This window comes from Pieris napi, chromosome 1, assembly GCF_905475465.1.
Source record: "Pieris napi chromosome 1, ilPieNapi1.2, whole genome shotgun sequence".
Taxonomy (NCBI): domain Eukaryota; kingdom Metazoa; phylum Arthropoda; class Insecta; order Lepidoptera; family Pieridae; genus Pieris; species Pieris napi.
This window is the reverse complement of record NC_062234.1, coordinates 7,775,476-7,787,629: the sequence shown is the minus strand read 5'-3', so window position 1 is coordinate 7,787,629 and position 12,154 is coordinate 7,775,476. Positions and strand designations below refer to the sequence as shown.

The window sequence follows — 12,154 nt, the reverse complement described above, 5'->3', positions numbered from 1 at the left end:
TTAAAAAAAACACACACACGACAATGCAAGCACACACTAAAATAAAATTAATTTTTTAACATAAACATAAAATAAAATAAAATTTTCAACAACTATGTGCAGAAAAAAAAGAAAAATCATCAGAAAAACAGCGAAATTAGGTTCTAGAAAGGCACCCCACAATGCTTTCTCTAAAACCGATCAGCCCACTACCGAATATATCCAGCTCTGGATACGCTGTGTGTATTCTATTCAAATATAGAGCTCTTAAATAATTAAAATACGCGCGTGAAGATCAAAAGGCAAACAGTTTTGAAACCATCAAGCTAACATCCAAGTTGTTTAAGGTTTTGTAATGGAAATGTGTGTGTAATGTGTCATAAAGTAAATGAAGTTTGCATGTTAGCTATGGCTGTTTAACTTAAACGCTATTAAAAGAGCATCAGTGAGCCGAAGTGGCAGGAACGGGCCTCATAACGCAAATACACTGCGTAAAGCTAATTACCATTACGTATGTGCATTATCAAGCTTTTTGCTGCGGCACTTTGACGCTAATTGACTCGTTCAGGGCTTAATTCTTAGCGGGATTTAAATCGATAAGTTGATTTTACTTATCTGTAGTTACGATTTCCTCACGAAGTATCGATTTGTTGCGATGTTTAATTTGATTGAGGGTCTCTGACAGTTAAAGGAAAGAGGTAAGTATTATTTGTATTGATCAAATAATGTAGGTACTAATTGACATTGTAGAACATTCTCACACAACCGGTTTGCTTTTCTGTCAATACATCAATCTTCATGGAAACCTTAAATATAATTTATTCGCAGTAATTCATTATCGTTTGTGTACTCCTTGTCAGGTGATACTTTGTTGACAAACCGCCGTGCGTCGTTGCCAAGAAATGCAGTTCAGACCACTCTCTTTAAATACCGTAATCGACATCTTGACATCATTGGAATGATGTATGTGGAGTGTCGTGGAATCGCGAAACCTTTTTTATCTATTTATTTACGAACACTTCGTTGCATTAAAATACTAAAAATTGAACATAATTAAATGAAAAGGAGGGCAACTGGCGGCCTTATCGCTTTCGAGCGATCTCTTCTAGGCAAGGACTGTCAATTTTTTTTATTAAATTAGATAAGGTAAGCAAGAAGTGCAAAAATACATAATACATATAATTATTAAGACAAAACTAAACTAAAAAAATCGTAAAATAGACTTAAATTTTTAAACTTATTATAAAAGTTATATTAGTACCATTTACCTTTAAGTCTGACGAAGTAATATTGGACGATGAGATTTTAAAAAAATTCATAGAATCGAGGACGCCCGAGTTATCTATATATTCTAAAGTTTATTATGATCTATGATTATTATGCAGCTTGCGTAGACCTTATAATACCGTAGATAGAATTTCGTAGCTGCGCCACTCCGTAGCATTTTCTTTGAATTTGTTACTGTGGAAAAACTCGACTTGGCTGCCTCTTATTAATTTTATCTTTACTAGAATAATTATGTGGACGCTTCTTAGTAAAACCTCTTTCTCATTCTATATTTTTTGCAGAAAACCATAACGAACCATACATACTCGTACATACCCGACAAACTGCCATTAGCATTAGTCCTAAGTTACTTTGTTTCTGGTCTAGAAGACGGACGACGGTATAAGTGATCCTTTAATTTCTTCATATTACGAAATAGTTAAGCGGTAACTAAATTGTTTACTTTAATTAACACGTAAATGTAAAAAACTAACACTAATACACAACTTTTTCTATTACAATAATATTTTAGATTATCAGGCTTGATTCATAAGAGTCTTCTTCAGACACAGCTCAGTCGGTCGTGGACTTAAAAAAAACGTGAATAAAAATTTGATAGAAAAGCTATTACTGGAAACATGTCACATTACGTTTACTGTATTTTTATATACAAACGAGAATACTGCTACGCAAATTTAATAAACTATGCACATTTTAAAACAATGGTTTATTTGTTTGGGGTGATTGATTACCACATTAGGGGTATTATCTCCATGCATTCCCGCCCGGGGTGTTATCAGTGTTCTCAAGCTATCAGATCGGCGCCGCGCTGGGAACGAGATTTGTGATGTTGCTAACCAAATGATGCATGTAATTGCTCTTATTTAATCTTTTAAACGGTTGGAATGAAGTGTTTTATTACTGTATGTTATGTTTGTGGTTAAATTTTATTACGAACTCCCTTTTCTAGTTATCAAAAATGTATTTTTAAAATTACTAAAATTATATTGATTTATAAAATGAATTAAAAATTACAATTGATTAATGAACTTACAATTTAGTCTTATATTTGACGCTTTTAATTGAATAAACAACTAACAAATTAATTAATTTTACTCGTGAATTTTATGTAACGATTAAATCTCTTAACTCGTATTAAGCTGGCACTTTGTCATTTGCACGAGATTATTTTAATTGCATTCGATACGGCTATCAACACTGCATTTAATGAAATAAAGAGCCTATTTTGAACCTTATCGGATAAAGTTTATAATGTGATGAACAAATAGATAGCGTACTATAATTATGTAAACAACAATGACAGATTCAAATCGGTAGATTTCGTGAGATGACGGTGCGGTAATGGGCGTAAATATTGATATCAGTAATGTATTGCCGGCGGGAACATTGTCTGAACACCTGGCTCTCTCTGCTCCTCAACGCTCAGGCCTGAGCAATATCCGCGGGCAACCCGCATAAATATCCATGATGTTTCAATTTATATTCATGATATTAGTAAGTCAGATGGAATGTACGTCACATTTGATTTCCTTTGTTGGTAAAATAAATCTACGCGATGAAAGTACCGTTTTTTCATGCAACCTTTACGCCACTTACGTATTCATAGATGGTAATTTTTACTATTTCTGTGTTTATATAATATATTTCGAATTGTTCTAATTTTAACACAACAATTATATAAAACATTCTGCTAGCTTTACCATTTTGATAAGCTTAACACATTATAAATAAATAACATTTTGTTCCATTCTACTTTAAACAAACAACGTGTTTGAAAGAATCTGAATTGGAATTTTAAAACAGTACAAAAAGCGAGTGCGACAAAAACGAGAGTCCATCGAATGTAGGGCCCTTTGTGAAGCTGCGAGTATTTCAGACGAATCAGGCGAACTCGTCCGGTCCACCTTTGTGCACTGAAGAGCTTCTGCTCTGCTGAGCCGTGATTTTCAACACTAATAATGAGCCATTTGCAGCTCTAACAGATCTTGTATGCTTCTTTTTCGCAAATTTATTTCATATTAAATTAACAACCTTACGTTCGCTATTTAAAAGCATTAACTCTAGATTAACATTTATATATAGATTGATTATTTGCGAAACTTAAAAGTTTTATGTTATTAAACCATTAATTCTAAAACAACGAAGGCGTTAGACCGGATACCTAAGTATAAAAGTATACTGATCTGAATTCTGTTAACATCAAATGTGAAGTGTGTATCGTAAAAGCATTTTACCTGTTTCACCTTCGCACAAGTATAAAAGTGGAGTTCTCGGCGCACGAATCGAAAGCGGCTTACAAAGGTACTCTAGCTTTTATTTGAAATAAACTCTAGCAATTACCTTCTCTATAATTGCTTTTACATAGGTTGTTTATATTTATAGCGAAAAAAATGTTATTTACACTTTTCCTGTATATTTAAGGGTGTCAATTGTCAAACAACTGTCATGAATTTGCATTTCTTGACCTATAGTTTTGAATCTCGCAAGATAAATGTTAATGTGAGAAGTATAAACTTGATTGCGAAATAAGTAGCACTAAAAAGTTTAAAAGTGTTCGCTTTTACTTTGTTGGCCGTGATGTATTAATTGAGTTAGTGGGCCACGATGGGGCTGTATCGGCGTTTAAGCGGGCGGGCTTAATGAGCGGCTTGTTGTAGTTTGACAGAGTGATTTAATATCGCAGTGATCGTTCACTAAATCGGGATTAGGTTGGGGTGAAACAGTCGTGAATAATTGCAAGAATGTATGACATTGTTTTGTTAACTTTATATTTCACAACATTATTATTAACAATACGTTGAAACGGCAGCATATTTGGCAATATCCATAGTGTTTAGGTAATAATTGATTGATGGGAAGTCAGTCAATTTTTTTTTAAGAAATATGTTAGGCTTTCCTTGTAACAACAAATTGGAAATAGTGAAGTATATATTCATAATATTCAGAAAGCGCTGATTGGTATTGTATATACCAGAACTTGTGTTGATGATCAATTCGTTATTGGTGCAAAGATCATTAAATAGCTGTTTGTTATTATTACATATATGCGGATGGAAATTCGATTATGAAGCATTGCCAATGAGGTAATTGCCTCAAAGTTGGTTTTAAAGTATTATTGTAATTTATCATCAGTCAGTATACCTCTCCTACTGCATAGTACTCTCATAACTTTGTGTCCATATTAATTAATCTATTATTCGGACCTATAATCAGCACCATAAATCGAGACCATTAAATGAGGATTTACCGCTACTTAGTTCTAGTATTAGCATTTTTCCGTATGTAGAAAGCTCATGTAAGTATTCATTATTTAAATGGTTGGCATTAATTATGCGCAGAATACACTTCGAACAAAAGCTGCAAATTGTTTCAAGGGAAATACTCGCAATCATTCTTACAACGAAATGTAGTGTGGGTGTGCATATCATTTAACCTTTTGCTTAAAACTATGTTTGTCTTAATATGATTTATGGTGTTTCTGGCTGACTATACAAAGCGGTTTATTTTTAAAAAGGAGCGTTGATTCCTTTGTACCGATGACGTATATTTCTTTCTGCTAAGTTTGAAATTGGAATTGAAGTTAGCCTAATTTATTGATTCAATTACATTGATGGTAATTATATACATTAGGCAGTGTGAAGCATTCGAAGCGAAATAGAACAGCTTAAACTAATCGAAGGTTTAAGGCATTATTACCTAATTCCAAGTTTCATACAAAATACTAATATGCTTATCAACATTCAAAATGTTGATAACAAGATTCCGCCATTAGCGTTGTAATTGAGAATATTCCCGACCAACTGTTTCTGTATCAGCCTATGTAATAACACGTTAAAAGATTTGTACGATACGATTTTGCGAGTGGTTTAAGTTTTAATCCAACTAAAATTTAAAAGCTTTTCATGCATAAGCAATATGAAAGTTTAAAGTACATTCGCCTCGTCAATTGTCAACTATAATAGTTCAACATTCTATGAATGATACAAATTATAGATGAACGAAAAAATATGATAAAGGACATCTAAATAAAACGCCTATATATTCTATATAGTCTTTGGTAGTTGAAATTTGGTAAAGATGGTATTTTTGATTTGCAATAACTTTGGATATTACGTCGTTCTCTTTCCCGTCTTGTGCCATACATTAAAATGAGCGCAGATCGCGGCGCGGGCGCCACGGCTAGGCTGGTTCACCCACGCGTCTCACGCATCGAGCTTTCACAAGATCTATACGACGCTCCACGCACTTATCTCCTCTTGTACAAAACTGGTGCATTCCGTTTTGACATCTAATAAATAGTAATAAAGATTACTTTATCGTAAAAACTACAAGTTCTCAAGAACACAAACATAATACTCACGACACTATTTTGTATGCACATTTTTATCGACGAATACGTCGAGACGGAAGATTTATTCGCCAATATTTTGTGTTTAAGTAATAATTGTTGGGAACTTAGACTTTATTACACTTAGCTTTCTATGGCTGTCATTGTAATGTCATTGCTTTACGTTATACACTTCTATTATATATTATGTTATAGGTAAGTATAAATACAAATAGTGTAGTAGTACTAAATAATAGTAGCGGACATTATGTGGGATATAAATACTTAAAGTATTCCTGGCCTTTCTAAAAAAAAATCAAATAATCTTAATAATTAGTCCCCAATTACAGTGTTTAGATACTCTAAAGAAGTTACAACTTGGCGCTAAATTGCCATCGAAAGGAGTTAAAGAGCTCAGTCAACAACCTAATCAGTAATAATTTCAAGTGATTGATGTAATGGACGTGTTAATATGACTAAATATGCGGTGTGCTCCCTTATTTCACATGGGAGAGAAGGCGTGACAGGCTTTAGTTAGCTACGGCAAGCAGCGCGCGCGCACGCGTTCATGTCATAGATACGGACATTCCAACTTGTTTGTTTACTAACAATCTTATATGATGAGTGGTTAAGAATGATTTTTGCTATCAGCATTGTTTAATTATATTCGTTAATTTTTTTAATAAAATGCATGAATAAATTCGTGAAGTAAACGCAACAATAAATTATAAATTCAATTCAATCAGTTTCTGTTAGTGAGATGTCAACGTTTTGCCCATTTAATAAGCTGTCGTCGGCACTTTATGTGAATCTGGGGACATAAATAACTTGCATAATGTGACAGATACATTTGTATTGACCGCATAAGAGTGTCTAACCGGCGACTCTCCGACATGAGGCCTTCAATGGTTATTGTTTATTTTATCACCCTCGCGATCATCGTAGGAGGCGAGATCAGGATTCGCGGTAAAGTAAGAAAAAGGCACAATGTACATCGGAGGCACAGGGCCATATTGCCGCCGTGCAATTTCAATGAAAGCCTTATCGAGGACGAATGGTCGTTGATGGAAGCGATAGGCCATTCGAAGTTTATTTTTACAGGTAAAGTTTTAAGTGTGAGAAAATACAGATCGGAACGCGACAGTCGCAAGAAGAGATCTAATCTATACACAATATATTTGCGGCGTATTTTAAAGGGGGAGGATAGAGATTTTACGATATTTCTAAAGCAAGATGGATCGGGTAGTTTGAGCGGCTCTACATTGTTAGTGGAGCGGCCTCACGCAAGAGAGAATTGCGCGGCTGGACCAAGGCCGCGACTATCTGCAATCTTTTTAAGTGATGGGGTGTTTAAGGAAAACGAAAGAGGATCTGCGCCGCGTCTGAGGCTATTGACTGACCCCATACCGCTGACGCTTTATCATTTAGACAGGATCAATGCAGCTGTTAAAGGTAAGAACATACTTTTTATAAAGAACCTTGTTAGCAACAGTTTTGTGTCTAATATTGGCCTGGAATCATTGTCATAGTCCTTGAATATGTTATAAAATTCGATTCGCTGTTCGTTTGTTCTTTATTATAAAATTTTGATTATATTCCTATTATATATCAAATTTTAATGAAATAATAATATCACCCTATTTATGTAATTCTTAATATATCTTATGAAATTCGATGATGAAGTGGTTTAAAGTAACACATTTTACGCCCATGTCAATGATCAAAAAGGCTGCTATGTTAATAACATTGTTATTATTAATTCTATTTAGACGCAGTTTTTAAGGAAATTTAAACAGGAATATATCTTTGATTTTTCAATGAAAAAATTAACCAATACATTTTTAAATTATTATTTTTCCTTAAACATTATAATAAATCCAGACTACAAAAACACTAACGCACTAAGTTCAAAAATATAGCCATAATTAGGATGCCACGTCTTAACTGTAACAGAGATTCTTAATATATTTTATGAAATTCCTTTGCTAATACATCACAGACTCAGAATTTAATATTGTATAAAAATAATAAAAGGTGTCGTTATTAAAACAATAAATGTATTTTGATTAAAGTTATTAAGGTACCGATAAAATCTAACTTCAGACACAAAGGCGAAATAATATGTGCTCAATAGAATGAGGTTCGTGGAAATTACAATAATGTGTGGGTGCTGTATCCATAATGCTCGGTACACGGGCATTGAGATGTGGTTTGATCGACATCTCGACAACTGTTCGTTAAGTTAATAGAGTGAATGCGTTTGTGTTCAGCCGACAACTGTACGCAGTACATCTGTTTGACTTTAGATCGCATTAACAAATAAATCCCTAATACTAATAACATATAAAAATACCAATCCAATTGAGTAAATGCAAATAAAGTAAAATTATAATAACTATTATTACTTTAAAGTATTACAGTGTGTAGTTATTTTACCTATACGTACATTATACCTCTAATATTAAAATTAAAATAGAGTTAAAAGAGAGGTGACACTTAGATTTTTAGCACTAGAAATATAAAGTACTAAAATAACCTCTGTTTTCGTAATTAACCGATTTTCATGTAGTTTTATCTAATATATAAAACTACAAGAAAATCGGAGTTTAAAGCAACATAATTTACACCCATGTCAATGATCAACAAAGGCTACTATGATAATAACATTGTTATTATTAATTTAGTCGCAGCCTTCAAGCAACTTTAAACAAAAAAAAATAGATTTATGTGAGAAAAATGAACATTTTTAAAATCTTTTTTGCTATGGCCAAAAATATAATAAATACTACAAAAAAAACAACTATTAAAGGTGTCTTGGTGCCTGAAAAACACTACCATATTAAATAAACTTTTAAAATATCTCAATAAAAAATAATTAGTTAAATGAAAACCACTCGAAAAAAGAATTCACGAGGTCAAAATCCTTTGCAGTAAATTGAGCTCACATTTTGACCTAAAAATCCGGAAAGATCCAATTTAATCCTCGAATAATGCGGCGAGATGAGTATCGAGCCTCATCCTTCGGGACTACTCACCAGTATCGGCCGCATGCAAGGCTTTTGTGCGGGGATTACAAATGCTTTCTGACGTACGGATTATGCATTTCATAATATAGAGCGCTCATAAACAACACTGCAACTCGCAACCCCTTGTGAATGTATTCTCTTTTATGAATAGTAAAGAAGACGTTTTATGCACGTTCTTATAGCAGCTAGTTTAAACACTTCCTTTAGCCGTCATTTATATAAATTGTATAAAGGATTAATCATCGCTATTTTAATTAGCAGCTCACGCGTAATTTATTAACGGCAGGGCATAGTTTACAATGTTTTGTTCATTGTTACTTAACGCAACTATAAATTGTATCGTCAGTATGGGAGGATAACTCTACCTGGACAGAGCTTAATAAACTATGGGAACAATATTGTCAATAAATCTGTCTTTGAGTAGTCCGGTCTACTGTTACGATCCATCGCTCTTTGTTGTCTATGTTCAGTTCTCTGTGGGTTAAGGTATTGCCAGTATTGCGATGCATATCGACGACGCTCAGCACGATCCGTGAGAACATTCATACACTAAAGGGCCACATGCGAAGAAGATATATATAATCATACTCATTACGTTTAAAGAAATATTTTAAATATCACGCAATGCAACTCAGCGCATTGTTGCAATCGCTTTTTTGTGTCTACAGGTATCGCATAAAGCACACATTGATATATGGATATTGTAAAGTTGTTTTATATCGAAAACTTCGATCACAAGATAGAGAAAATAATGGGCGCGTTCATTTATCATTATGGAATTACACCTCACACGATGTCAGTGTTGTAACTGCAAGGCTCATAGTAGTTTAAATTATTTTAAATATCAACTATAATTATTTTAAGCACCTTAAACATTAGTTATTGTTAATTAAAGATCGATTCGAATCGATTATAAGAATACTTTGAATGCCGTAAAATAATAAAGTGCGACGTTGAAGATTCGTCAAGAGAGCGACCGCCTCGACTTGCCCGCCCACGCACGTGCCACTTTCCAAATTCCTTGTGTAAGAGCTGCAATGGCCTTATGCCTTGGTATAGAAATAGAGAACCCTATATATTATAATATACATTTATAACTGACAACACCTTGAAATGAAATAGTAAGCTATTATAAAACCAGGAAGCTTTTACTTATTTTAAAATTTTAACTTGTTTAACCATGCAGTTAAATAAACATGTAAATGTTAAAGTTTGTTCTGCATTTTGTCTAAGCCGTTACGATGGCGCTGTATGAATAGCGTGTAGTGCGGTAAAAGTAGTTATCCCGGGCGATACGGCGCGGGCCCGACTCAACTGCATGAATATTCAGGGCGCAGTAAGGCGGCGACTCGTTCGGCAATAACTGTTAACTTGGCCCATATTGTGCGCTCTGTATTATCTCCTATCCTCCGGCTATTGTGCCTCCGTTGACCCATGAAGCTGCTCTGTAGATAGCAATATTTTTCAGAAAAGGAATGTACGATATTAAATGAAACAAACATACATCGGCTGTTCATTTTATGCTTTAATCTTGTAATGGTATTCAATGTATGCATAAGCTTTCTCGTAGTACGTTCTAACGTAGTCTCACGTTTGTTTACGATATTGAAGGTTGTATAGAATTGCGAGGCTTCCAGTACACGCGGAGGCCTGCGCTCGCGCACCCGTCTCGGTGGCGCCAAGCTTGCGCAACTTCGTGATCGCACCGTGAGCTTACGAGCCGTCTCGATAACTTATACACCATTAAAATGGATTTTTATTAGAATATAATCTGACGGCTACAGCCTCAATAGGGACACAAAAATGAATGTTCTCATGTTAATGTTATTATTGTGGTACAATTACAGTATTATTTACAGTCACATTACTGTCAAGGGTCTCGGGAATAAACGCAGTCTCATTCACGGTAGAAAACAGAAAAACATCTCCAAATGTGTTTTAAATGAGACGCTAACTAATGACTACGAGATTCTGTCGTCGGCGGTGTCTGAATCTAAATACATTTTCACAGCGCGCGTCCTGAGCGTCAGGAAGATTAAACGGGGTAGCAAGCCCCATGTGAGAGTAAACATATCCTACAAACTGTATATCAGACTGATAATGAAAGGAGATGTTCACGAGCTGAAAAGTCACGTTTTTGTTGGAGACGAACGAACGTTGAATGGTGCAATTGTGTTCGTTGACTGGCTTCGGACGAACAAGTGCGCATATAAGTTGTATAGGCATTCTTCAGGAATATTTTTGAGCGATGGATTTTACGAGAGCTACGGTCGTCGGACCCCGCGACTGCGGCTCTTGTACGAACCTCTTCCACTGTCTTTATACGATTTGGACAGAGTAAATGCCGCATTGAAAGGTAAATATTACTTTGTGTTAAGTGTCATGCCGCTTTGTGTGTCTTTAGAAGGTGTATTCAAGTTATGCGTAATTTACAACGTGCACAACAACCTACGCTTATTTGAGTAGTATAATGGATAATGCTATAAAACTCGATATATAGATGATATTAATGAAGTAGCGCAAGTGTATAATTATACTAAATAGCTATTTATAGTAAAACAACTTGAATAATCTAGTTGACATTGAACTTTTGTATTTCATTGTTCTGTTTACAACGAATGAGCTCAATAGTAAATTAATTCTGAACCAATGAGAATCAAGGACATTGCTACACAGCTAGGTTGGGATAGCATAGATAATTAAAAGATAATTGAACTAATCAACAAAATAAGGTAACTGAATAGAATTTTTATGAAAAATATATGTATGAATATTTTTTCCTTTGTATAAACTGCTTGAATTAAAGTTAATTAGGGTAATGCAGATTAAATACATTCGGTATTGGTTTTGACAAGCAAAGCTAAACAGTTTCAAATCAACTTGTCATTGTATACTGGCATAGTGGGTGGATATTGGCCCTATACAACGTGCAATTTACTCCACCACTAACGATCCCATCATTATACCGCCCATTGTGTCTTTACGTAATAATACCTATTTGGTCGTAACTACAGTAATTTTAAGTAATGTTTATAATTTTTCGTGTAAAACTTAGCAACGTAATTTTGCAATATTCGATAATCGAACACAAAAATCAAATAAGAAAACTTTTATAAGTTGACTATACGCGTTATAAATTCCTTATATCGAGTATACGTTAAAACCCAGATATTGAATGTTACATGTGATACATAAATATTTGTACGAATGACTAGACTTTTTGAACGAGGCCAATCTCGGTTTCGACTATGGATTGATTAAACATAAAATATTTCGGTCAGTATGCTCTGTTTGATCGATCTATCTGCACCTGCGGTGTTTTTAACCTACTCGTTAATTGGAGATAATTAAATGTTAATAAATCCTCTTTAGACCAACTTTCATATTCTATCTTATTAGAAAATTTTGTTTTAGTCAACTCGTCGTACATTGGAATAATGACTGTGGATGTGTTTTGTTTTTTGTGCATTATAATATTAAAATAATATTTAATCACGGTGTCACTTGTAAGGTTGTAAAGTAATTCCAACTAATT

At 34.1% G+C, this 12,154-nt stretch overlaps 1 protein-coding gene across 3 annotated transcripts in view; it reads left to right on the top strand.

Annotated features, from left to right (window-relative positions):
• Positions 1-12,154, top strand: part of LOC125063768 (agrin-like) — a 141,048-nt gene that overhangs the window by 9,587 nt on the left and 119,307 nt on the right. Inside the window, exon 1 of one of the 3 annotated variants that reach the window (XM_047670396.1) lies at positions 6,128-7,045. The exons of 1 other annotated variant lie outside the window; for it this stretch is intronic. In XM_047670396.1, coding sequence (XP_047526352.1) covers positions 6,487-7,045 — 559 coding nt within the window. In that variant the 5' untranslated portion in view covers positions 6,128-6,486. Of the gene's footprint in view, positions 1-6,127; positions 7,046-10,296; positions 10,976-12,154 lie in introns of those variants that run through there. One more of the 3 variants, XM_047670404.1, reaches the window with a different exon arrangement.